Source organism: Planococcus citri, chromosome 2 (assembly GCF_950023065.1).
Source record: "Planococcus citri chromosome 2, ihPlaCitr1.1, whole genome shotgun sequence".
Lineage (NCBI taxonomy): Eukaryota > Metazoa > Arthropoda > Insecta > Hemiptera > Pseudococcidae > Planococcus > Planococcus citri.
Window position 1 is genome coordinate 39,842,225 of NC_088678.1, and position 22,132 is coordinate 39,864,356.

Genomic DNA, 22,132 nt, shown 5'->3' on the forward strand with positions numbered 1-22,132 from the left:
TCATTGAGAATTGCATCACTAGATCGGTTTGTTGATAGAGCTGGACGTAATTTTACTACGTCGAAAATTTCTATATACTTTTCTAAGCTATTATTATTTTATGTCTGTGTAGGAAGTACCTACAGAAACTATCTCACCGCCAGATTCACGAGCCTGTCTTGGATTAAAATGATCTTCGAGTTCGAGTATAGATTTTAAATCGGTAAGTTTGAATTTTTTCTGTAAAATTTGGCATTTTTTGTGGGTGTATTTTTCTTGGTGTTCTTCTTGAGGAAGTAATCTTGACGGATTCTTCCAAAGATTTGAAAGTTGGCTGGATGATTTACTAGAAAATCAGCTCGCATGGCTTGGAATGAAAGCAGGAGGGGATTTAGAATTTTACTTGAATCTGAAAATCGTTGAATGGAAAAGTGTGACTTCGCTATAGACAGAATGTTTAACATTTACAAGAGCAATAATGAATTTTATGAAATTTTATTTGGTGAAAATTGCTCATTTTTGTGTCTATTTAAGCTGCCAGTAATCGAATTATTGATGCTAGTAGGTACCTACTTAATGAAGACAATTAGAGGCATTAGGTATACTACACAGTAAACTGCTACTTATTCAATGGAATAAGTCAATGACATCCAAACATCATATCGTAATCGCATTATAAACATTGCTAAATTCCATCGTAGGTAATTAACCTATTTCCTCATAACTACAAATTTATCAAAAAAATACAATAACGACTCATCGACAAGTGTACGTTATCTAGACGAAAAAAAAAATACCTTGAATGTAGGGACATAATTAAACATAGCGGTAAAGCTACCGCTGAACCTAAAGCCCGCATCAGGCATTCTGAAGGTCGAGCATGCAAGAGATGCATTAGGATCACCTTTTTGTCCAATGCTAATTTGTATTTTCATTGATTCAAATTACAAACATAAATGATAACAAAAGCTTTCAAAAGTGTGCGGGATTGATTACCTTAGAGATTAAGTAGTCAGGTAGTCAGGTATTTTGCGGTTGGATGTTGAACTCTTTTCTTGGACACGATGATCGCCAACTTCCTTGGTGAACTCTGCGAGGTTGGTTTCATTTTTAATAGTTGTGGGAAATGGGAATATGAATTCGTATTATGTTTCGAATTACGTTTATGACTTATATCAGGGTTTTATTTACTTAAATAATAGACTCGCGAATTTATCCTTTCTTATAATAACACATTAAGGTCCTTTGAACAATTATGAATTATAGGTTCATTGCTAATTTGGATCAGTTGCTCTGATATCAAATCGCGAAGGATTTTAATTTGGAGGGAGAGGGGATTCTTTGAGAGTTTATGTTTTTGGTTGAGCTTTTTGTACTTTTCTCGGGTGTATAAAAGCACCTTTCAATTGAGGTTTTTGAAAGTGACTTTATTCCTTGATTTAATAAAATAGGTAATTTTTTTCATCGATGGGTCAAGTTTGAATTTTTTCCAATTCGACAAAATAAAAAAATATAGGTGTTCTGTTTGAACTTAGAAAAACTCAGAAATTTGGATGGGATTGATGAAATTGAAAAATTTGATTGGGTTTGGCGAAACTAGAAAATGTAGATAGGTTCGAAAAAGCATGAAATTCAGATGAAATTTGGAAAAGTTCATTGTTGTACGATAGGTTTGCAAATGCATTACATTTAGATAAATTATCTATGATAAAAGTGAAAAATTTAGATGGATTTGGAAAAATTTGATTTGATTATGTTTTCAAAAGCAATCATTTCAGTAGATTGAGTATATTGAAAGTTGAAAATTTAATTTGGTGAAATTGAAAACTGGGAGAGATTTAACAAAACTGGAAAATCTTGTTCGTTTCAAAAAGGCTTCAATTTGGTGGGGTGTGACCTAACTTGAGATGTTAAATTTGAAAAAACATTAATATAGATTGGGTTTGGTAAAGCTCAAAAGTTTGATCGAATTCAGTGAAACTGTAAAATGTGGTTAGGTCTGGGTCTGGCAACGCTTGAAAGTTTGGTTATGTGCTACAAAAAAAAGAAAAGTTAGGTTTGATAAATCTAGAAAAATTGGATAGGTTTGCCAAAGCCTGACGAGAGGGAATGGGAAGAAAGGAACTTCTCTCTCTCCCCCTCCCTCCAACCCCTCTGACAAATTCCGATTGGCAAGTTAGCAATTTTTTACACCAAAAATTTACCTACTTTCTACTTCCAGAATAAGGCTTTTGACGTATTGCGGGTTGCATATCGGTTTGTCTGAACTTTATCAGTTTGGTGGGCATTCTTATCAGTGAGTATCAAAATTTCATATTTTGAGCAATTTTCACAAGGTGTTTTTGAGATGTATAGCTTTTATTTAGTTTTTTCTTCAATTTTAAACTCTGTTAAATCCTGTGATGGAAAAAGATCCGCTCTTTGTCGAGGTTCAAAGACGTTTTAGTCAACTTCTTTAAAACTTGACAAAGAGAGGATCTTTTTCCATTACATGGTTTAACAGTGTTTAAAATTGAAGAAAAAACTAAATAAAAGCTATACATTTCAAAAACACCTTGTGAATAATTGCTCAAAATATGAAATTTTTATACTCACTCATAAGAATGCCCACCAAACTGATAAAGTTCAGGCAAAACGATATGCAACCCGCAATACGTCAAAAGCCTTATTGATAAATTTCGGAAAGCTTTAACTCAGGCTTCACTTGGGCTAAATCATGTTCCTTGTGCTTCGGAAATTAAATTTTTTTAAATATTAAGAGAAGAAAAATTGACTTGATGCATCAAAAATAATTTTACTTTATTTTATTTTTAGAGGATTGTCAATTTTCAATCGCCCCACTATACTCGGGCTTAATTTCTCCTATTTTTGGTAGAACGAGTATTAAAATTTCCTGAAAACTATTATTAAGATTTGAAAATATTAAAGCCATAAAAATGAACTTATTTTCAATTTTCGAATTATGAAATTTTCGAAACCTCAGCTCTCTTCCAATTTTACTTATTGTACTTTTCAAAAATTTCCCAGAATGGAAAAATTAAATTAAATAGGTAGTAGAAAAATTCCAATTTTATGTACTAAATTATCGTTTCTTGATATTTAAAATCATTCGGCGTTTTTTAAAATGGGTAGTTACCTGCCTACTTATTCCGATAGTTTTTGAATTTTTATTCGGCATTTTTGTTCCAATTCCCCTTCTAAAAAATGTTTTGAACCGTCTCTGGACAGAACTCGAAATTTTGAGCAGGTTTGGTAAATTTGGAAGATTTGATTGAGGTCGAAAACGCTAAAAAATTTGTTACGTTTGACAGAACTTGAAAATTGGGTTCGGTATAGAAAAGCATAAAATTTAGATTAGGTTTTGCAACGCTTGAAATGTTGGCTGGTTCAATAAAACTGAAAGTCTTAGTTAGGTTTGAAAAATGTTTCAGCAAACGTCAATTTTTTCACGTGAGCCTATTGAAGAAATAAATTTATAAAATGCTTTGAAAGTGAGCCATTAGCCATTTATGAAACAGTGATAAAAACCAAAGTTGTGAAGCTTTTTCCGAAGGCTCCATTTTTAATGAATGCATAATATGCGAAAAGTTGCATCCATTTTAATTTTTTTAGTTTTCTTATGATGACTCGAGTTCTTGAATTTTGTTTCTTTTTTTACATTTTAAAAAAAATGCTGGCTCATTCATATTCTTTTCTTCGAGTTTATCATTGTTGTGTATTTTTTAACCTCAAAAAAGCACCAACTATTAGAAAACTTTTTCACCTTCCGAACATCGTAAAAAAAAGGAATATGTAAGTAACTCATGATTGAAGAACTGATCTTCTGAACCTAAAATTTGAAAATGCTTCTTTATGTTGCTGGAAATGTTATGTCGATGGACATTTTCCCTTAGATATTCTTGGAAAATTCCAAAAATGAAAAAATAAACAATTTCTTAATAACTATGTATCTAGGTATGCTTGAGTATAAAAATAATGAATCTTTAAAATTTTAATTTTGAAAGCGAAATTTAAATAAATCCGCCAATGTCAGTCTGATAAAAATACATGTGATACGTATGTAATGTATTGAAATTGAAAAATCGATTTTCTATACCTGGGTAGGCTATTCTATTACGTATTTACAAAATAAGTAATTGATGTAAAATAACTTTATTTACTTCTTTCTCGTATGATACAAAAAAAAAAAAAAAAACTTTGCGCATTTCAATAACAAGTGAATAATATATTACAATAAAAATGATGTTCTTTCAAAAAAAAATAATGAAAGAAAGTATGGTAAAAAAATATGGCGTTGTTAGTTCCCAATGTATTCAGATTTTCTGAATTTCATTTTTTTTTTCATTTAAAAATATTTATATGTTTGGTCAATTAGTTATAGAAGATACGATTCATTTTTTTTGATTTTAAAAAAAGCTCTTTTTGTTCACATAATACATAGGTGGCTTTAAATTTTTTGATGAAATGGTAATGGCAATTTTTCATCAAAAAAATTGAATGTAGATTCACGAATTGGAGATACAAATTGATCATTTAAAATAATTATAAAACATTTTACAAATCATTAATAAATATTATCCTAGAAGAGACCAAAGTGTAGGTAAGGTATCCAAATCATCTGATTGCGTTCCCTCGAAACTCTAGAGACATTCTTGCAGATTGTTTTAGTTCTTTTCTGAATTGGTACACATTTTCATATGAATCCTGAAACGAAACGCAATATTTTAATTATAAAACATAATAGGTGCTGCAGTTCTGTATTTTTAAAGACGTGAGTTATTCAATGAATTCGCACAACGCAGAAGTGAGTATCTGAAAGAAAACTTACGTTTAAGGCCTTGGTAAATTCTTTATCAAATAGTTTCCTTAATCCTCGGTAATTTTTTCCTAATAAAGCTAAAGCTTGTCTTAAAGTAAATGAAGTCGCATTGGATGGCGCAGTTTGATTAGTGGTAGTCTATTAAAAAAAATGCACATTTGATGTCATTAGGGATTATTCAATTTTTAATTAAATGTTATCGTATAAGTGTGAAAAGATAATTGCAACGAACCGGCCTGGGAGGCGCAAATGCTCCTTGTACTAATCTGGAAACATTTCTGTACGCGGTGAAGGTGTCAACTACGGACTGAAATCCACATAAAAACGAGAGATTATAAATGAGTATTACGACATTTTGAATGAACTCGTTGTACATCAGCTACATGTATCTATAGGTAGCTATCGCTATGAGATTGATTCATGGTCCATCAGTCCATCTAGATACAAATGTACTTACACCTCCTAGGAGAGAGCTCACAGCTCCAAATAAGCTTGGCGGCCTTGGTTGTCTGTTTTGTCTTTGCAGTCTCGATTGCAGTTTTGTCTTCTTACCATTCGCGGGTTCCTTGAAAAATACAAATTAACGAGTTAATCATCGCCAAATATTCGACCCATGCGAAGATTCTACCAATAATTCCCTTTACAGGCCCGGATACCCATACAAAATATTGCCAATTTTTCATCTCGCTGTCATAAATAAAGGGTTAAGAAGGCAATTTGAATTCAAAACTTATACACTGGTGTGACTTTAGATGCCAAAAAATAGTTATTTTTCGGCTATCGAGTTGATGCGACATTTAATTGTTCAAGGTCGTTTTACCAGTTACACAATGAATAAGACGAGAAAGTATTACAATGATGTCTTTTATTATGAAGTAGTATACGCGCATCACTATAATGACGCGAGTTTTACGACGAGTCTCGCGTCAGATACGTAATCGTCCAAATACCTGTGTAATGGAATCGGTTATGAAAAATTATCTTTATTACATCATTTATGTAATATACGACTCAGTGGCGGTTTGGTTTGACGGCAATGGGGCACTTCATACCGTAATTAAAGTCGAATTAACGCTAATGAGTGCATTTTTAAAAATATTTCTTTTTTTCCCTTTGAACTTATTTTGGGTATCCCTGAATAATAATAAAATAACGCCGGTAATAACTTTCATAATAGGTAAAATATTACGAAGTACCTACTTTTTGCGTTTGATGAAATTTGCCATCTAATGAAAGTTGTTTCTCGTCTTCCATCGTAGTCGAACAGAACATGGTTAATGTTAGGTACGTTAGCAAAAGCAGTTCGGTCGTGATTTTCATCGTTCTGGAAAAAAAAGAAATGAAAATTGTATTAGTTTTTCGTCGAATATCTATAACAAGTCCAAGTACCTATACATTTATAAGTATGTAATGAGGGTACAATTATGGGTGGGGGGTGGGTAAGAAGGTGCGAATGAATTTGATATGAAAATGGTTTAAAAATTGTGTCAACTTTTTGAGTGACACTTGAACGAGTTTTGAGGTCTGGCAGTTGCAAACCCTAAAATCTATCATCTCAAAACTTTTCATTTCTAGAATAATGAGGCAGTTTTTTTTTCAAAATTTTGAGTTTGCATCTTTTGGGGTCCATTTTACACTATTGTGGATAAGTAAATGAATGGATGTATTTTTTGTGTCCTTGATGACGTCATATTTTTTAGGTCTCAAAAAAACGTTTTGAAAAGTGGCCAAAATTAGTCTATGAGGACTGCTTGGACGATTGAACAACGATTTCTGCGAAAAATTTGTCCATTGATGGGAAATTTTCTTCATGCAAAGTCACTTTTTGAGCTCTTGGGTTGAAATTGTGCTCTAATCTGTGTTTTAACTATATATAGAAGAACGGGTGGAACCTCGACGAAGATATGTCAGTAATTATCATTTTATATGCACCTTATGTCTATTAAACTACATAGATAAAAATGCCAGTTCAATGGGCATGGTTCTTTCTAATTACAATAAAAGTTGCTTCAACTGTTGAATAAGTTCATTAATATGAATTTCATGTTCATTATCGTAGACGATCACGACACGACGATGAGTCGTAGATAGAACCTCCATGCTGTCATATCCCCCTCTCTTCACTCTCCTCCCCATCACTCTCTCTCTCTCATAAATCTCTCCAATTCGTATAGGTAGGTGCATCATGAATAGTGTAGTTTTTATTCATATTTTTTAAAAACCAAACACGTGATGAAAATACATACCTATATCTATGTAAACAAGAATTATGGAAGAATTATGATACAAGTATGTGGTTTTTAACCTTGCATAATTAATTTGTACATCATTTTTGTAAAGCTTCTCTTTGCCTAATTATATTTGCGAGCCCATTCTGGTTCTTGAGAAATGGTTTTATTTTTTTAAAGTTTCGTAATCCTTAAGTAGAGAAATAAAAATCCATGAAAATGAGAAATATATGGCTTATTATAAGTACCTTTACCTACCTACTCGTGCCTATATGATATATTAAGCAACAGTGTGCTTAGTAAAAGTGTACAGAAATGTAGCCTCGTCATTTTATTAATCTATTATTTTGAATGAATTTTAAAACGTGTTTTGTTTTCAAAGTTCACTATTGTCAATGTATTGAAAAGGTAGAAGCCTTTTTACACTAATGAATTAATTTTCGAAAAAAACTTGAAAATATTAATGTTAGTAAGTTGATGTTTGTTTTTCGGAGTTGAAACGAATTTTGGAACATTTTGGTCATACAAAACCAAAACAACTTGGAAAATCCGAATAAATATTATATTGAAAAGATACTTGTTAATTTTTTTAACCCCTCAACGCCTGAGAGAAGTTCAATTAATAAATTTTTAAAAATTTTCATTAGAGAACTTGGGCTGAATAATTAGATTGTGACATTTGAAAAAAAAAATTGATTAGGGTGATCACAAATCTTGGAAATTCAGGCTTTTCCTCAATTCTCTACAAAAGATTATGTTTTCTTCAAAAGCTAAATTTACAGTTGCAGGCGGAGACAAAAGAAATTTGGTGTAAGATTTTATCAGCTGAAAATTTTTTTGAATGTTTGTCTCAATTTTTACATTGCTAGTCGCTACAAAATTGAAATAAGATAGGGTAAAATAATGCCAGGGTTTTAAATTTTGATCTAATTTTAATTTGGAATTCAAATTTTAAAAAAATGGTAAAAATTGACATTTTTGGAAAATTTTTGAGAATTGTTTTTGAATGTTGAAAAATTTCTGCTTTGAATGAAATGAAATCTTTTGCAGACAGAAAAATCGCCAAGATTTTGAAAATGAATTGAAATTTTTGTTTTGAATTTTAAAAAAGAAATTGAAATTTACCCAACAATAAGTTTTTCATTTCACTGTAAGAATAGTAAAATTACCAAATTTGAAAAAAAAAATCAAATTTCTAAAATAAAATATAAATAAGATCAAAAATTTACATTCAAATTTGTATGTATTTTCCATACAAGTAATTACAGGAGTTTTCTGAAATGAAATTTTGTTTTATTAAATAAATCTGATGCTGTATAAAAATAGCATTAGTTTTCATTTATACTTTAACTAAATTTCCTAAAATTCCAGAATGAAATTCGAAGTTGTTGAAGAAAAAAGATGTGAAAATTTGTGTTTTGAAGCATTAAAATTTTCCTTTTTCTTATGAAAAATTGTAATATCTGAACAATAATTAAACGATTTTTTGCTTATAAAATTATGCAGAAAATTTCTGTCAACTTGGCTTTTTCTGTGGAAATCAGTATAGCCTTTTTGAGAAAAACGAGAAAAGTTTTCAATTTTTAAAATGTGTGATTATTTGAATTCAATTTTTTCTCAAGTAATGGATCGGATGAGAAAAAAAGTTGTGGAATGATGTCAGAAAATTGTGGAAAAAATATTGGATCTCTGACCCGATCCTTCAGCTCCCTCTCTTCTATTTATCTACTTACCTCATAACGAAAATTGAAAAAACATTCTTTACTTCTAAATCGGATACTTATTATAATAAGATCAATCATCATAAAAAATTGTATTTTCAGATCTTTTTCGATTCTCTTCGTAAATTTTAAAATTTAATTTAGAACATTCAGTAGACGAGGGAAAAGTTTCAGTAAGAGATCTAAAATTGATTCCACAATGTTCTGACTTCACCCAAAAAAAATTTTCAAGTAATTAAAGAAATTTTATGATCCATTTTTTTTTAAACTGAAAAAAAATATTTTGTTGAGAATCAAAACAGAAAATTGATTTTAAAAAATTGAAAAAGTTCAGATTTTAAATCTTTAAAATATTTCTAAAAAACTTTTTTTCTTTTTGGCCAAAGGTAAAATGTTTTAGTGCTCCGTCAAAAACAGAACACAGCAAACAAAAATCAAAAAAAAATGATTCAAAAATTTTTTCTAAAAAACTCCAAAGGGTTTTAAAAATTATTCAGCAATGTTGAAAAATTTCAAAAAAATGATAAAATTTGAGTAATTTGTTGAAATGTTGATAATTATGAAAAATATTTACCTAGGTATTCATTTTAAAAACTGAAACCAAAATTATTATTTTTTTAATACATACTTCTTACAAATGATTTTTCATTACTTTTTGCATTCAACTAAGTAAGTAAATATTATGCAATTTCGTAACTTCTAATTTAAATATTTTCTTTTAAGTCTGAAACATACGAGTAAATTAAATCCATTTCAATTCATTATGTACGTCTGACGAAGGAAAGTATCAATTTGCAGCTCATAATGCATTTGTATACCTACTCTACGTCTGTCTCTGTACGTCTATGTACACCTTGGTATTTGAATAACCATGCAAGGCTTATTCATTATTTCACCGGTCTATCAATCTCTTCGTGTATGTAAGTAGATATGTATATTATATATACGTCGTACATGTATAAAATTACCCTCGAGATAGAAGTTCAAACCACAACATTGAAATTATATTTACGGCTGGTTAAAATGACGTCCTTATATCGCAACCACATCATGAGAGTAGGTACGAGTAATTTCGCACATGCGTACATAGATAGGTACATATGGCTAACTTTACTTTGGTATTGGTACTAACCTCGTTCTAAAATCATCGCCAACGATGTGTTTGGAGGAAAATTGCACGTTTCAAATTACCATACCCGGTCTATGGGTTTAGGTGTAGAGGTACAAATTGAACAAACCAACATGCGGTGAAGAAAATTGCTACAGACACGAGATAGATTTGATAGAGAATAAAAAAAGGGAGAAAACTATTAACGATGCATGTACAAAGACCGGTAGATATAGGTAGGTTTAAGTACATATAATATGAGGCCGAAGCGGCGTCAGTCACATTTTAATTTAAAATCAAATAGGTAAATAATACCTATAATAACGCACGAATGTACACTGACCGCAAAGGCAAACTGAAGTTTAGCAGTCGTACACCTCTGATTAAATATAATAACCACCGGTTCGGCGGCCTAAAGTTAAAATTCACTATCGCCTCGATTTCCGAACTGGGCTCGTGGAATGGTTTGGAAGCGGAGTAATTTGTATCCGCGATCGATATATCATTATGATGTAATAATCTAGCCATTACATAAATCCTCGTGCTCGAGTTGTTCTTTAAATATTCACCAAAATAAAAAAAAAAAAATTAAAATCCGATCAAAACCAGTACTGTTTAGCGCTACAATTTGGATTTCAATCCGAGACTATGGCCACGTGCGTCTGCATCGTCGATTAATTCTTCTCAACGAGCGACATGACAAGCTTATTAATCGAAAATAAAAAAGGGTGATGCTTGATGCGGTATACGATGCTCGGCTACACGTAGTTCCGTCAACGTTCTCGTATAATTCAAAACCGTAATTATGTAAATATTCGTGATACGCTAGCGAACCTGTGTTTTAACTACTTATTAGCGTGTCTTTCTCTTATATGTGCTTTGAATTGGAGAATACCTCTATTTCAAGAAAGTTTTGCACCGAGTAGCCATTTTCTCAGACTCAAAAAAATTCTCCACTGAACGAATGCGCAGCTCCTGAGCAAAAAATAAACCAGGATGCTGCGTTACGAAAGCGTGAAAGTTGCTGTTAATTTATTCGGTAATTAAACGCACAACGAGGAGGTTGATTTTGTGATTTATTTTCGAGAGTGTGCCATTGATGGACGGATGGATTATGCAACTTGAGATGAAATACGAGCGTGGGAAGTAGTCTGTTTCCTTCAAGATGAAACCATAAATTTGGTAAAAATCTGCTGGTTTTTTTCCGCGATCCACCCTAATCTACATAGGTACTAGGTAGATACCTAAGTACTATTATGATCCTCACCAAAAATAAACTTTTCTGATAGTTTCAAATTCAAATTATACTACGAGTAGTTGAAAAGTGATTCAAAAAACCTTGATTAAGAAGTTGAATGGTGTGAATAGCGCTATAATGAAGCATTTTTCACGAAAAATCTAATTTTTGGGCATCCCCCTCCCCCAATGTGACCCGTAGGAAGGTCCAACTGCAAATCTAACTGCATAAGTATTCGTGTTCAGCGAGTTCGATTCATATGATAACGATACCTAAATTATCAATCTTCTTTCGCCCCAAAATGGGGGAGGGGGTACCTATGGCCTCAAAATTGGGGCTTCAAGAAGTTGGTTGGTTTTCTATTGTTTTTGAAGGTTCGAATGCAAAATTGCAGAATTATATCACTGACAGTATCGCTTTTTTTGGTGGGGCCATGACAGTAAAATCACATTTTTGAGTGTTTTTTGAGTTTTTGAAGATGATCCACCTGGAGGGAAAATTTGAAAAAAATATCAATTATAGTACTCATGCTGATATATTTTTGAAAAAAAAAAGTGTACCAGAATTAGGTTCGTTTCAAATTTTCTTATGTCAATTCTTCCCTCTGGGGGCCAAAAAATTGTGAAAAAATTCACGTTGCTAGACTCATGTATCCTCTATACAGTATATTTTGAATTAATTCAAAATTTTTTATTTAAAACTTGTTGAAGTATGATTTTTTCCCCGAAAAAAGTGTTTTTTCGCCATTGTTGGCAAAGTGGTGAGGTGGGGGGGGGGGTATTCTGAAGACAGGGGCATTTTACCTATTTTACTCTGGAATATCCTTTACCATTGAGGACCAAAAGTTACTTTTGAAAAAATAATCCATTCGAAGACTCGAATAGCTTTACGATAATATAGACAAAATTGTCCATTCAAAAGCATGGCAAAATACATTAGGACAGAAACAATTGATCATTTGAGGATCTGAAATCCACATCCAAAACAATGAAAACACTCGCTAATATTTTTCAAAATTGAAAAAAAAAAAATAATCAAAACGTCGAAAAAGGTACATGAAATCATCTCCATTTCGGACTCCATTTTTAGGCGATATCCACTCGAAATTCGATTAATTCACGACGAAAGTACGTTAAAATAGGTATAATAATATGTAAACACACGAGACTCACCAGATATAACGGTATCAGCTGTGAAGCGTTTGGGCTGCCAATGAGATATCGAAAAAGCTGCGAACATATTTTTGAGGTGCGAAAATACACATGATTCTCAGGGTAAATAACCCGAGAATGTCGAGACTGCGATTGATCTATCAATTAATAAAACTCACTGGACGTTTAATTAAAGCGCGAGCTTGTGTGTGTGTTTGCTTGAGGTACGGTACTTGGCAGGCTAAACGCTGATACCCCCACTGTGCCTAGGATCGCTCCGCGAGTCCGCGACACAACCAGTACCACTGCTAATTTCAACAGTACTTTCATTTTCAATGAGGCTCGATCGCAATCTCTCGTCTTTCAAGCACACTTGAACTCGATTTCTCTGGCGAACTGAATAGCCGGTTAAGTACAATGCGAAAAGTATGAATCGTTCGCGCGACGTCGCGCGAATTATCAACGCTGCTGACCAATATGTCAAAGATTAAAAAGGTGACTTATTTGTTATTTTAGTCGATTTTTTTCTCTATTAGAATTTTTTCGTCTCATGTACCTACCTACTTATATTTGAAAAGTGCGTTTTATGGCGTTTTTTGTTTAATTCGAAGTCGCCGAGTTCGAATCTGGGGTTCTTTTTGAGCGACGATCGCTTCTTTCTCGAAAATGGCGATTTTTTTCTCGATAACTACTTGTAAGTAGCGAGGCAAGGCTTCAACATCATTTTCATGCTCATCAGGGGCTTCAAAATAGTCAGAAAACGTCATGAAAAATGCACTTTTCGAAAACATTATTTCTTGGCCCAATTTTGAGCCTCCAAATTCTCAATTTCCAGTGGAAGGAAGCGTTGTGACGGAAATCTAACACCGGAAATGAATTTGCCGCGCTGAAAAACCTCCCTAGTTCAAATTTTGATTCGATTCGTGACAAGGAGTTATTTTTTCTAAAAATTTCCTTTTCATTGTTTTGCAAATCAAATCAAAATCTGAACTAAAAGGTTTTTTCAGCAAGGCAAATTTATTTCCGATGTTATGAGAAGGATAACATTTTAGTCTGAATCATGATTTCGGGATTGAGGGTGGGAATTTGAGTCAGGATGACTTGGGCTAATATTCACGGATGTCCAAATTTTTGGTAGAGGCTTGAGATAGGCGAAAAATACCAAAAAAGGCAGACTGAGAACGAATCGATGAGAAATCAAAAGTTGCATTATGTACCCAAAAATCAGCTTCCTAGAGAAATTCTCAGGGGAGAAAACCATGTTTTTTGACCATGAAAAATCTTATGTCATGCCCCCACCCCTCCCAATTGACATAGGAGGCAGAAATTTGGCATGTATATCCGGAGGGTGACCTAGATGTGCCTTTTTTGGGTGAAAAATGAACGGAGGATGGCAAAAAAATCTATCCTTCTCATTTTTGGAAAATTTTTTTTGCTACCAATCGAATCGAAATTTGGTCGGGGGAGGGGGGGTTACCAGAGCAGATTAGTTTCCGGAGTCAGAGTTCCATCATAACGCTTCTTTATACTTACTGAAAATCGCAAGTTAGGAGGCTCAAAATCGAGCCATAAAACATTGTTTTCGAAAAGTGCATTTTTCATGGCGTTTTTTGACTAATTCGAGGTCGTCGAGTCTAAATCTGGAGTCCTTTTCGAGCGTAGGTCGCTTCTCAGCAAATCGCATTTTCTCGACTATTACGCAGCGAGGCGTGATTTGGATGTCATTTTTGTGCTCAGTGACCTCAAATTAATCAAAACACGTGAAAAATTCATTTTTTGAAAACAATACTTTTTGGCTTAATTTTGAGCCTCTAAATTCGCGATTTCCAGTAGATGGAAGTGCTTTGACGAAAATCTGAGATCGGATATAACTTTTTCGTTCCGAAACCCCCCGTAGCTCAAATTTTGATTCGATTCGCGATAAAAAGTGGTTTTCCCCAAAAAATGAGAAAGATAGGTAGGTACATTTATGTCTATATTTTGAGTAGGTATACTAATTCGTTAAATACCGAAAAGGTTGTTCTCCTCATTGTTTACACCATGCACTCTTTCATACACTTCTTTCTCTTCTCTTCTCAAACTCGAACCGGTTCCACCTATGGTTACCTTGAACATCGAGCATTCTCCTCTCGCCCTATATAACGTGTCCATCTCTTTTTTCACGTTAGTTTCATAATCGTCAACACTCTCCTCCATGCCTTCACCCCTTCCTTTTACTAGGCTCAGATGCACTCGCAGTACCTGCTAAATTTTCACAGACGCGTTTCCAAGAATTTTTTTTTTTTACTAATTTTATCGAACTGGTTGTTGCATAATACACATCGAACAGCTTCAAACGCTCACGCAGTAATCCAAATACATTCGTCAGCTGTGCCATGTGCATTTTTTTATGGTACGAGTTATGTATATTTTCGGCATGTTTTAAACTGCTACTATACTGCTGAGGCGACTGTAGCATGATTTTTATCTCGTATTATATACTGTTGTAGGTATATGGTCTATTTATCTCACGCCGCTTCTTACTTCCTAAATATTCAATTCGTACTCGAAAAACTGGTATGCACTTTACGGAAGCTAAAAGGACTGCTTATAATAGAGGTACCTTACCTACTCTTACAAGACGACATTATCAACTACTTGTAGTGTAGGCTAAAATTGCCATTATCGAATACTCATTCAACAACTTACGTACATACGCTGGACTGTACCCTTCTGCAGAGTGACAGCAGTGTACTTTGGAAGGAGGAGAACATGCTTTCATTGATAGGATTTTATTACTTATCAAAGACGTAAATGGCAATCCAGTGAAACATTGTGAAAGAATATTTAACTACTGTTAATCTCATTTTTAACAAGGTAAACTGCAAATCTATTCATTAAATGGTACTTTAAAGAATATACATAATATGATGAGTAAATGAGAAGAATCCACGACTTTAAAGCATGAATGTCTAAGTTGTTTTTTTTTTATGGTGCAATGCATCGAATATTGGGTAAGGCTAAGGATCCGGCTCGAAATGTTTACATTGTAATTAGATGTAGGAAATTTGGCCATTTGAGCAGATCCTGGTCAGCTCTGATTATGTAAAGAGAGGTGTGTATTGGTTAAAGATGATTTAACTTGTAATTGACGAGTTATGGTTTTTTAGCCGGATTTCCTTTGGTAGAAAAACTGGACCATTATCTATGCTGTAATAGCTTGCCGGAGTTTTGGGCCGCGTATAAAATCCGTTTCATGTTCCCAGAACTTCAATATCTGTGGTACGCATGAAGAAATACTCATAAAGTAGTAGTAGTTATCATAGCCTGTATTGCAATTTCAGAGAATTAAAAATCTTCGATTTTGAAAGAATTTTTCCCAATTGAAAAAAAACTAAAATTTGACAAAAATGAGCAAAAAAAAATGGTAATTTTAATTTCTCCGAAATTGCGATGTATTCAGCTTAAAATTGAGAAAACCATATTTGTAACTTGGAGATAGATCTGCTTATTATAAATTGAGGTGTTAGAAAAAAACACTCACGCAAAAATTGAGCAAACAATTTAAAAAATTTTCTCCAAACGAAGTAAACAAATCTGTAAGCTAAACAAAAATCTGCTCGCTTGAATATTTTTGTTGAAAAATCTGCACAAAATGAAGTAAACAAATCAGTAACCTAGAGATAAATTTACAAGTAAATTGAGGTGTTTATTTTTTTGGAAAATAGCCTTTCTTCAAAATAATGTAAACAAATCTGTAACCTGGAGTCAGACAGATATGTTTAAATACTTGGGATTGGAGTGTTTTTTATTTTTTTAATGAATCCTTTGAGAATGAAGTACTTGAACTAAACAAATTTTCAACCTACATAGATGCAGAGCTGTTCACTTTGAATTGATTTTTTTGGGGTGGGGGGGAGGGTTGCTTAAATGATGCTGAGAAATCTGTGATCTGGAGAAGTGGAGACAAATCAGTTTGCTTTAAATGAAATCAGTAATCTGGAGACTGGTGCTGAGTCTCCCTGAAGGAAGGGCAGAGGTTTCCAAAATTGCACGATCCAATTTTTTAATAAAAATTTTAAAACGGAGCATTGAATAGTGATCCAGGTTTAAAAGTGGTTGAATGCGGATAACATCCAACCAAAATTCACATGTTTTCAAAAAATTTACGAGTGGGGTGAGGTGGTTGAAAATTGTAAAAAAACAATATAAAATTCGATTGAAAGTAAATTGGCGCTCGATGGCTTCGCTCAAGAAGGAAACACTTGAAACTGAAGAAACTATAAATTGAACCAATATAAATTTCCCGAAGTTTCTGTTTCAGACATGTTAATAAAAAGTTCATTATTCAACTTTTTGCTAGTATTCCACGATCGAGAATGATATTTTAGAGATTTTAACGAACAAGTATTTTATTTAAAAATAAAATGTTCAAAATTAGTCTACTTACATTTTATTTTTGACCTTCTTAGTGAGTTGAAATTTACTTCAGGTAGTTTTGAAGCAAAGACTCCAATTATATTTTTCTTTTTCTCCACCTACTTGAAAATTTTAAAAATGGACCTCCACTGAACTGCATTAGCATTTTTTATAACTTCAGAAAGAAAATTTTCTGAGAGCCACAAAATATCTATAAAATGTTTTTCGAGGAGCCAAAAATGGTCGTTAGATTTGAATGTTTCACCTGCTGCAAAATCGACAATTCTTTATCAGCTAGTTAATTTTTTTTTCGTGAAATGTTTTGTCGAGTTGGCAAAAACACACCTGAAGAGGTCTCGAGTAAACCTCAAACCTCAGATCAAGACTGGAGAAAAATGAAATGAAATGTTATTTTCATCAGCTTTGGAGACTGAAAACACAAAACAGAGAAATTTTAAACACTTTGATTCAAAAAAAAAGAATGAAAATTTTTCCAAAACAAAAAAATCAACTTTTGTATTTAAAATATTGAAAATGAAAGTTTTTCTAAATAAATGCTTTTTTCGATTCATTTTTGTGACGTTCAAGTATTCAAGTTTTACTCGTTGATACTTACTCCTGTCAATTGCAAAGAGCATGTTGAAATTTTTTATTCTCCAAATTTTGGATTTATATTCAATGCAAAAATCAAGATTATTCATATTCAAATAACTGAAATAACTAATCAAAAAATTCAATCTTCAATATTCAGGCTTAAATTCCCTTTTCAAAATTTTGGAAATTCCAAAACATTCTTTTTTGCAAAGTGCTCTACAAGCATTCAAGTGATGCATCGTGGTTTCGCCACTGATATGTACAATTTGTTCTAAATAAATGCATGTTTGGTTGCCTAACTTTCAAGGCATAGGCGTAAAGAAATGTTGGATCGTTGAAAAATTTTACTTTCAACTTATCTCGTCTGGCGTCTTGTTTTGGTACATATTATTATAATTTTAATAATAAATTAACATTTTACCTGGTGCGATGAAAGTTCATTAATTTTCTCCTTGATTGGATTTTGATTACGATCACTGATTTAAATAAAGACGTGCACAACTTACAGTATAAAGTGTGAATTCGTTTTTTATTTCTTCATTTTGTTAAATTACTATTTTCCAAAAGTTCATGATAATAACAGTACAAAAAATTCTGCTTGGACATGTAGTAAATGTACAGTAAAAAAATCATTCTACTTTGAGATTTTTTTTTTCAAAAATCGTATGTTTGATTTGTTTTTTTTCAGATTGAGTGGGTATTTTCAGATTTGATTAAAATCAGACGTCGCGTCGTCGCTTTATCTCTTACCCCTCTAAAAATGGAGCCATAATTGAAAGTTGACAGCGTTCCATTTTTATTTTGCATGCAATTTGTGAAATTAGTATGAATCAACATTTGAGGGGGGACGTTGGACTAATGAAATAAACATGTCAATCCAATTGCAAAAATTGAAAAAAATTGTGCACCATGCATTACAGGTGTAGGTACCATGTATCAAATTGAATACTTACAATCAAAATTTAGAGATTTTTTCAAAATATTCTTTGAAAAGTAGGTCCTAAAATAATTCAATCAAATCATGTTTTACTTTCCCTCAACCGATTTTAATCACCATGCAAAAAAATTAATCTACAAATAAAATCACTTATCGGAAAATGACAAAGAGATAAAAAAAATTCTCCTGTCATTTACATTCAGTTATACTATACGACTGTACCTATCCACTCGTAATTCTTATATCAGAATTATATATCTGCGATTGATCGATACCCAACAATTTATCGATCAATTATGCTGACCGCAGGTGTTCGGTTTATTCCTTTGAAAAAAATGTCATTATATAAAAAGACACGCGCGCTTCCGAAATTGCACGTACTTTCACATGATACATAGAACATGTGTGTTGCCTTATGCCAAGAATTAGCCTAGGTACTTTACCTATACATATAATGACATAACAAATTTAAATAACCTGGCTGCTATGTAGTCGGAGTTGCTCTCGTATTCACGAATAAATTGCCATCATTCAACATAAAGCCCTTCCGAAACGGAATATTGTTTCTCAATCTTATTAATTTCATCTCAAAAGTTCAAATGATTAATAAAATTTCTTTACTGTATCATTTTGAATCCGTGGACTTTTCTTTTTTCTTTTCTCTCTTTACTTATCAAGATAATAAAATTTCTAAAGCGTCGAATGTTCAACAACAAATCAAGTTTTATTAATAAAAAGTACGTAATTATGATAAGGTAACACTTATAAATTATTATAATGCACTTATTATTAAGTCTATGTATTATTTTGTACTTTTCTTTTTTCAAGTATTTTATCATTTATGAATATACCCTTCGTAAAAATATGGACTGATGATAATGTACTGAATTCATTTTTTATGCAATGAAATATGTCAATATGTGGAGTTTCTTTTTCATTTTTGAATAATTTGGTGTAAAATTTCTATATTTTTGAGAATAATTCAAATTTTGATACAAATTTTTATTTTAGATTTTGAGTCGGAATTTTCTAATAGCCTATTTTTGAACTTCGGTGAAACTGAATAGCATTATATTTTAATTTTATTTAGGCTACTTAATTAATGGCAAGAATACATTGAAAAAATGCGTTTTGATTTTCAAAAAAAAAAAAAAAAAAAAAAAAAATAGAAGAAAATGCCTCAAGCTTATTTTTTTTTGATAAATTGAATCGCTCAAAATACGGAGCACATTTTTTAAAGCTTCAGTACTTCTGTTTATCTGCGCTGTTTTCAACCTCAACTTCAACATGAATTTTAGGGAACGATTAGGCAACTTATTCAACACATCGATACGTTACCAAAATAGCACTGCTGCGTACATTTCAAAGGGTATTGGTACATTTAAAAAATTAAAAAATGCCCAAATGGCAATAAAAAGACATTCTGAAATCAGATGCTCGTATGTACATTTCAAAAATACATCGACGACATTTAACTACGAGGAGGCTGTCAAATTTGGAAACATGCTTATATGCACAGCCTTCTTATACACTTATTTCTACATATACTATAAAACAAGAATACATAATTTAAAAATGAATCCGTAACATATACAAATTAAGAATAGGTAAATAAGAAGAAAAGAAATTATTTAACGACGAATAGGATAGGTAATTACAACACAAACACACTTAAAAGTTAATCAATACGCAACGATGCATCCGGTAAATACTTACTAGATAACTAGCTTACATAAAATTAACTTATCGTACTTATATTTTACATTAATGAACGCGAGCAACGTTACTCTTTAATATACTTATATGTATTTACTGTTGAAATACGTCGTGAAATATACCCCTCCCGCCCCTCCTTTAGGACCCTTTGCATAATACGATGTAGTATGAAAGTTTTACAATGATAAATTTGCGAGACACAGATAAAAAAAACCGTGTAGGTATAATAATACAATATATCCCCTTTTGACATTTTTACATTAAATGCCTCACGAGCTCCTACAAAATAAAAAAATTGCTCAATTTGAGCATATATGGCACGTGGGATATCGCTTATACGAAGTGCTCGTTTAAAATAAAAAGAAAAAAAAATGCTCAATTTGAAATCGCTGGTTTGATTCAAACCTTATACGCGATTAACTATTTGCTACCAGAGCCGTATAACTCGACTTGAGCGGTGTTTTTTCTTCAATTTTTTCTTCTTTAGCGAATTCTTCGGCGATTGAGGAGGATTCCTGCTTGGCGGACGAATCGGTGTCGTCGAAATCGTTTGTGAAGTCGAATTCTGTTTCACGTTTTTTCGACTTGAATCCGATGGAACTCCTAAGAAGAGGTTTCAGCGCATCGAATAGACGAGCGATTCGTAAAGCTGTGTTCTGTGAAATTATAACGATTAATTATCGACCTCGTAGATTAAAAAAAAAATAAATATTCAAATGTTGGCAGATATGGACATGAGAGGAATTACGAAATGTGTACTTTCTCGCACATGTTTCGTCATTAATCTAAGTCGTGGTTTATTTTAATGAATAATGTTTTTTTTTGCTGTATTAACCTGTATTAGTGTTCCGAGAACTTGAGAAGCGCCATTGGCGATATTGAAGGCTGGTGCGAATACCGTTTCAGGAACTTGAAGGGAGACTTTATCCGGGTTGAATTCTGGAACTCCTGCGTCCTGTAAAAGTACAAAAAAAATTGTCAGAACTACGATGGTTATTCAAATTTTAATTGGCCGGGTGTGAATTGGTGATGAGTGTATAATCACGTTGCGAAAAATTTCATCTACTGCCCCTTCGCTCTTCACATTGTGTGATACGAGTGCAATGTGCATAAGTGTAGGATGCAGCATTTGATAAAAGTTTGAAGACAATTTTTGGATTATCAAAATTTTGAATTGATGATGGAACTAATTTCGAGTTTGTAAGATTTTTAATACTTATTGGAATAATCACTCAAAATGACCATCGTCGCTATCATCTTTAAATTTATTGATCATGTGGTAGCAAGTTCCAGTTCCAGTTCCTTCAAAATACCAGATATGTTTTTCAATCGACAAGAATAAAAGAGAAGAGAGAGAGAGAGAGAACGAGTTAACATTGAACGACAGTTTTCATTGTCATTGTTTTTCTTTTCTTTTTTTTTCTAATTGACGACTACGACTGGTTTTTTTATTATCAATATTTCGGTGATTTTTTTTTGTTTTTGAATATCTGACGATCATTTGCTAATTGCAAGTTTGTTAAGAAATCGTGTTAATAATGTTACTTAATTGTTTAACGGGTCAGATGGTGTTGATGATGAGAGGATTTATGTAATTAATTTTTTGGTGCGGTTTAATCAACTTATCGGCGTGGAGATCATCGGTATTAATGCGAAGGTCGAGTATTCTGTAGAATTTTTCCAGTGAATTATACGAGGTGACGAATGACGATGATTATACCTATGGAAGATTTGGATGATACGATATTATTACGTCGTGAAAATGATGTTCGTGTTCTTTCTGATTTTATGAGTTCTTTTTTTAAAAACAGAAATGAATATTTTATTTTTTGATAGGGCTTTGCATATAAATTTCAACGTTAACCAGGGAAAGAGTGCATCAAAAGCGGTCAAAAAATATAGGTATCTTCAAACTGATTATTGCTGATTTAGCATTTTTAAAATGGTCTAGATCGGTTATTGCCATTAAAACTTTTCAACATGAAATTTGAATTTTCAAGGTGAAGGCTCAATTTTACATGATGATCTCTTAAATTGAAAGCAGCGTTTGGAAAATTTTTAGAAACTACTTTCGAGACAAGTTGTTACTTTCTTTGCAACTTCTAATTTTTTAGAAGGGGATTTTCGCACTCTTTACTTTTGGACACAAGAGCTTCCAATTTCGCTCAAAATTCAAAATGTCGATTGTCAATAGTTCGAAAACGCCAAGTTCAAATGATCAGCTCATTTTTTTGATTTGACTCC

At 32.4% G+C, this 22,132-nt stretch overlaps 2 protein-coding genes and 1 long non-coding RNA gene across 4 annotated transcripts in view; 1 reads left to right on the forward strand and 2 right to left on the reverse strand.

Annotated features, from left to right (window-relative positions):
* Nucleotides 1-22,132, forward strand: part of LOC135835762 (uncharacterized) — a 153,829-nt gene that overhangs the window by 92,821 nt on the left and 38,876 nt on the right. The window contains exon 4 of the long non-coding RNA XR_010556945.1: nucleotides 113-202. This is a non-coding gene — a long non-coding RNA (uncharacterized LOC135835762). The remainder of the gene's footprint in view (nucleotides 1-112; nucleotides 203-22,132) is intronic.
* On the reverse strand, nucleotides 3,911-12,518 carry LOC135835751 (uncharacterized). Its single transcript, XM_065350164.1, has 6 exons — nucleotides 12,265-12,518; nucleotides 5,999-6,122; nucleotides 5,256-5,363; nucleotides 5,031-5,105; nucleotides 4,808-4,936; nucleotides 3,911-4,683 (listed from the first exon to the last, which is right to left on the reverse strand). Exons 2-6 carry the CDS (start codon nucleotides 6,116-6,118, stop codon nucleotides 4,594-4,596), a joined length of 522 nt encoding a protein of 173 aa, XP_065206236.1. The 5' UTR covers nucleotides 6,119-6,122; nucleotides 12,265-12,518; the 3' UTR covers nucleotides 3,911-4,593.
* The window catches only part of LOC135835759 (uncharacterized), a 37,508-nt gene continuing 34,253 nt past the window's right edge, over nucleotides 18,878-22,132 (reverse strand). For both annotated transcript variants that reach the window (XM_065350175.1, XM_065350176.1), the window contains exons 5-6: nucleotides 20,724-20,843; nucleotides 18,878-20,544 (exon numbers count right to left, since the gene is read on the reverse strand). In XM_065350175.1, the coding sequence (XP_065206247.1) occupies nucleotides 20,305-20,544; nucleotides 20,724-20,843 (360 nt within the window). In that variant the 3' untranslated portion in view covers nucleotides 18,878-20,304. The remainder of the gene's footprint in view (nucleotides 20,545-20,723; nucleotides 20,844-22,132) is intronic.

Excerpts from the sequence above, each read along its gene's own strand:
- LOC135835751 (XM_065350164.1), bottom strand. The coding sequence starts at position 6,118 with ATGAAAATCACGACCGAACTGCTTTTGCTAACGTACCTAACATTAACC. Across the intron at positions 5,364-5,998 it reads AATTTCATCAAACGCAAAAA|GAACCCGCGAATGGTAAGAA; the intron begins GTAGGTACTTCG and ends GTATTTTTCAAG. Across the intron at positions 4,937-5,030 it reads CATTTGCGCCTCCCAGGCCG|ACTACCACTAATCAAACTGC; the intron begins GTTCGTTGCAAT and ends TTTTTTTAATAG.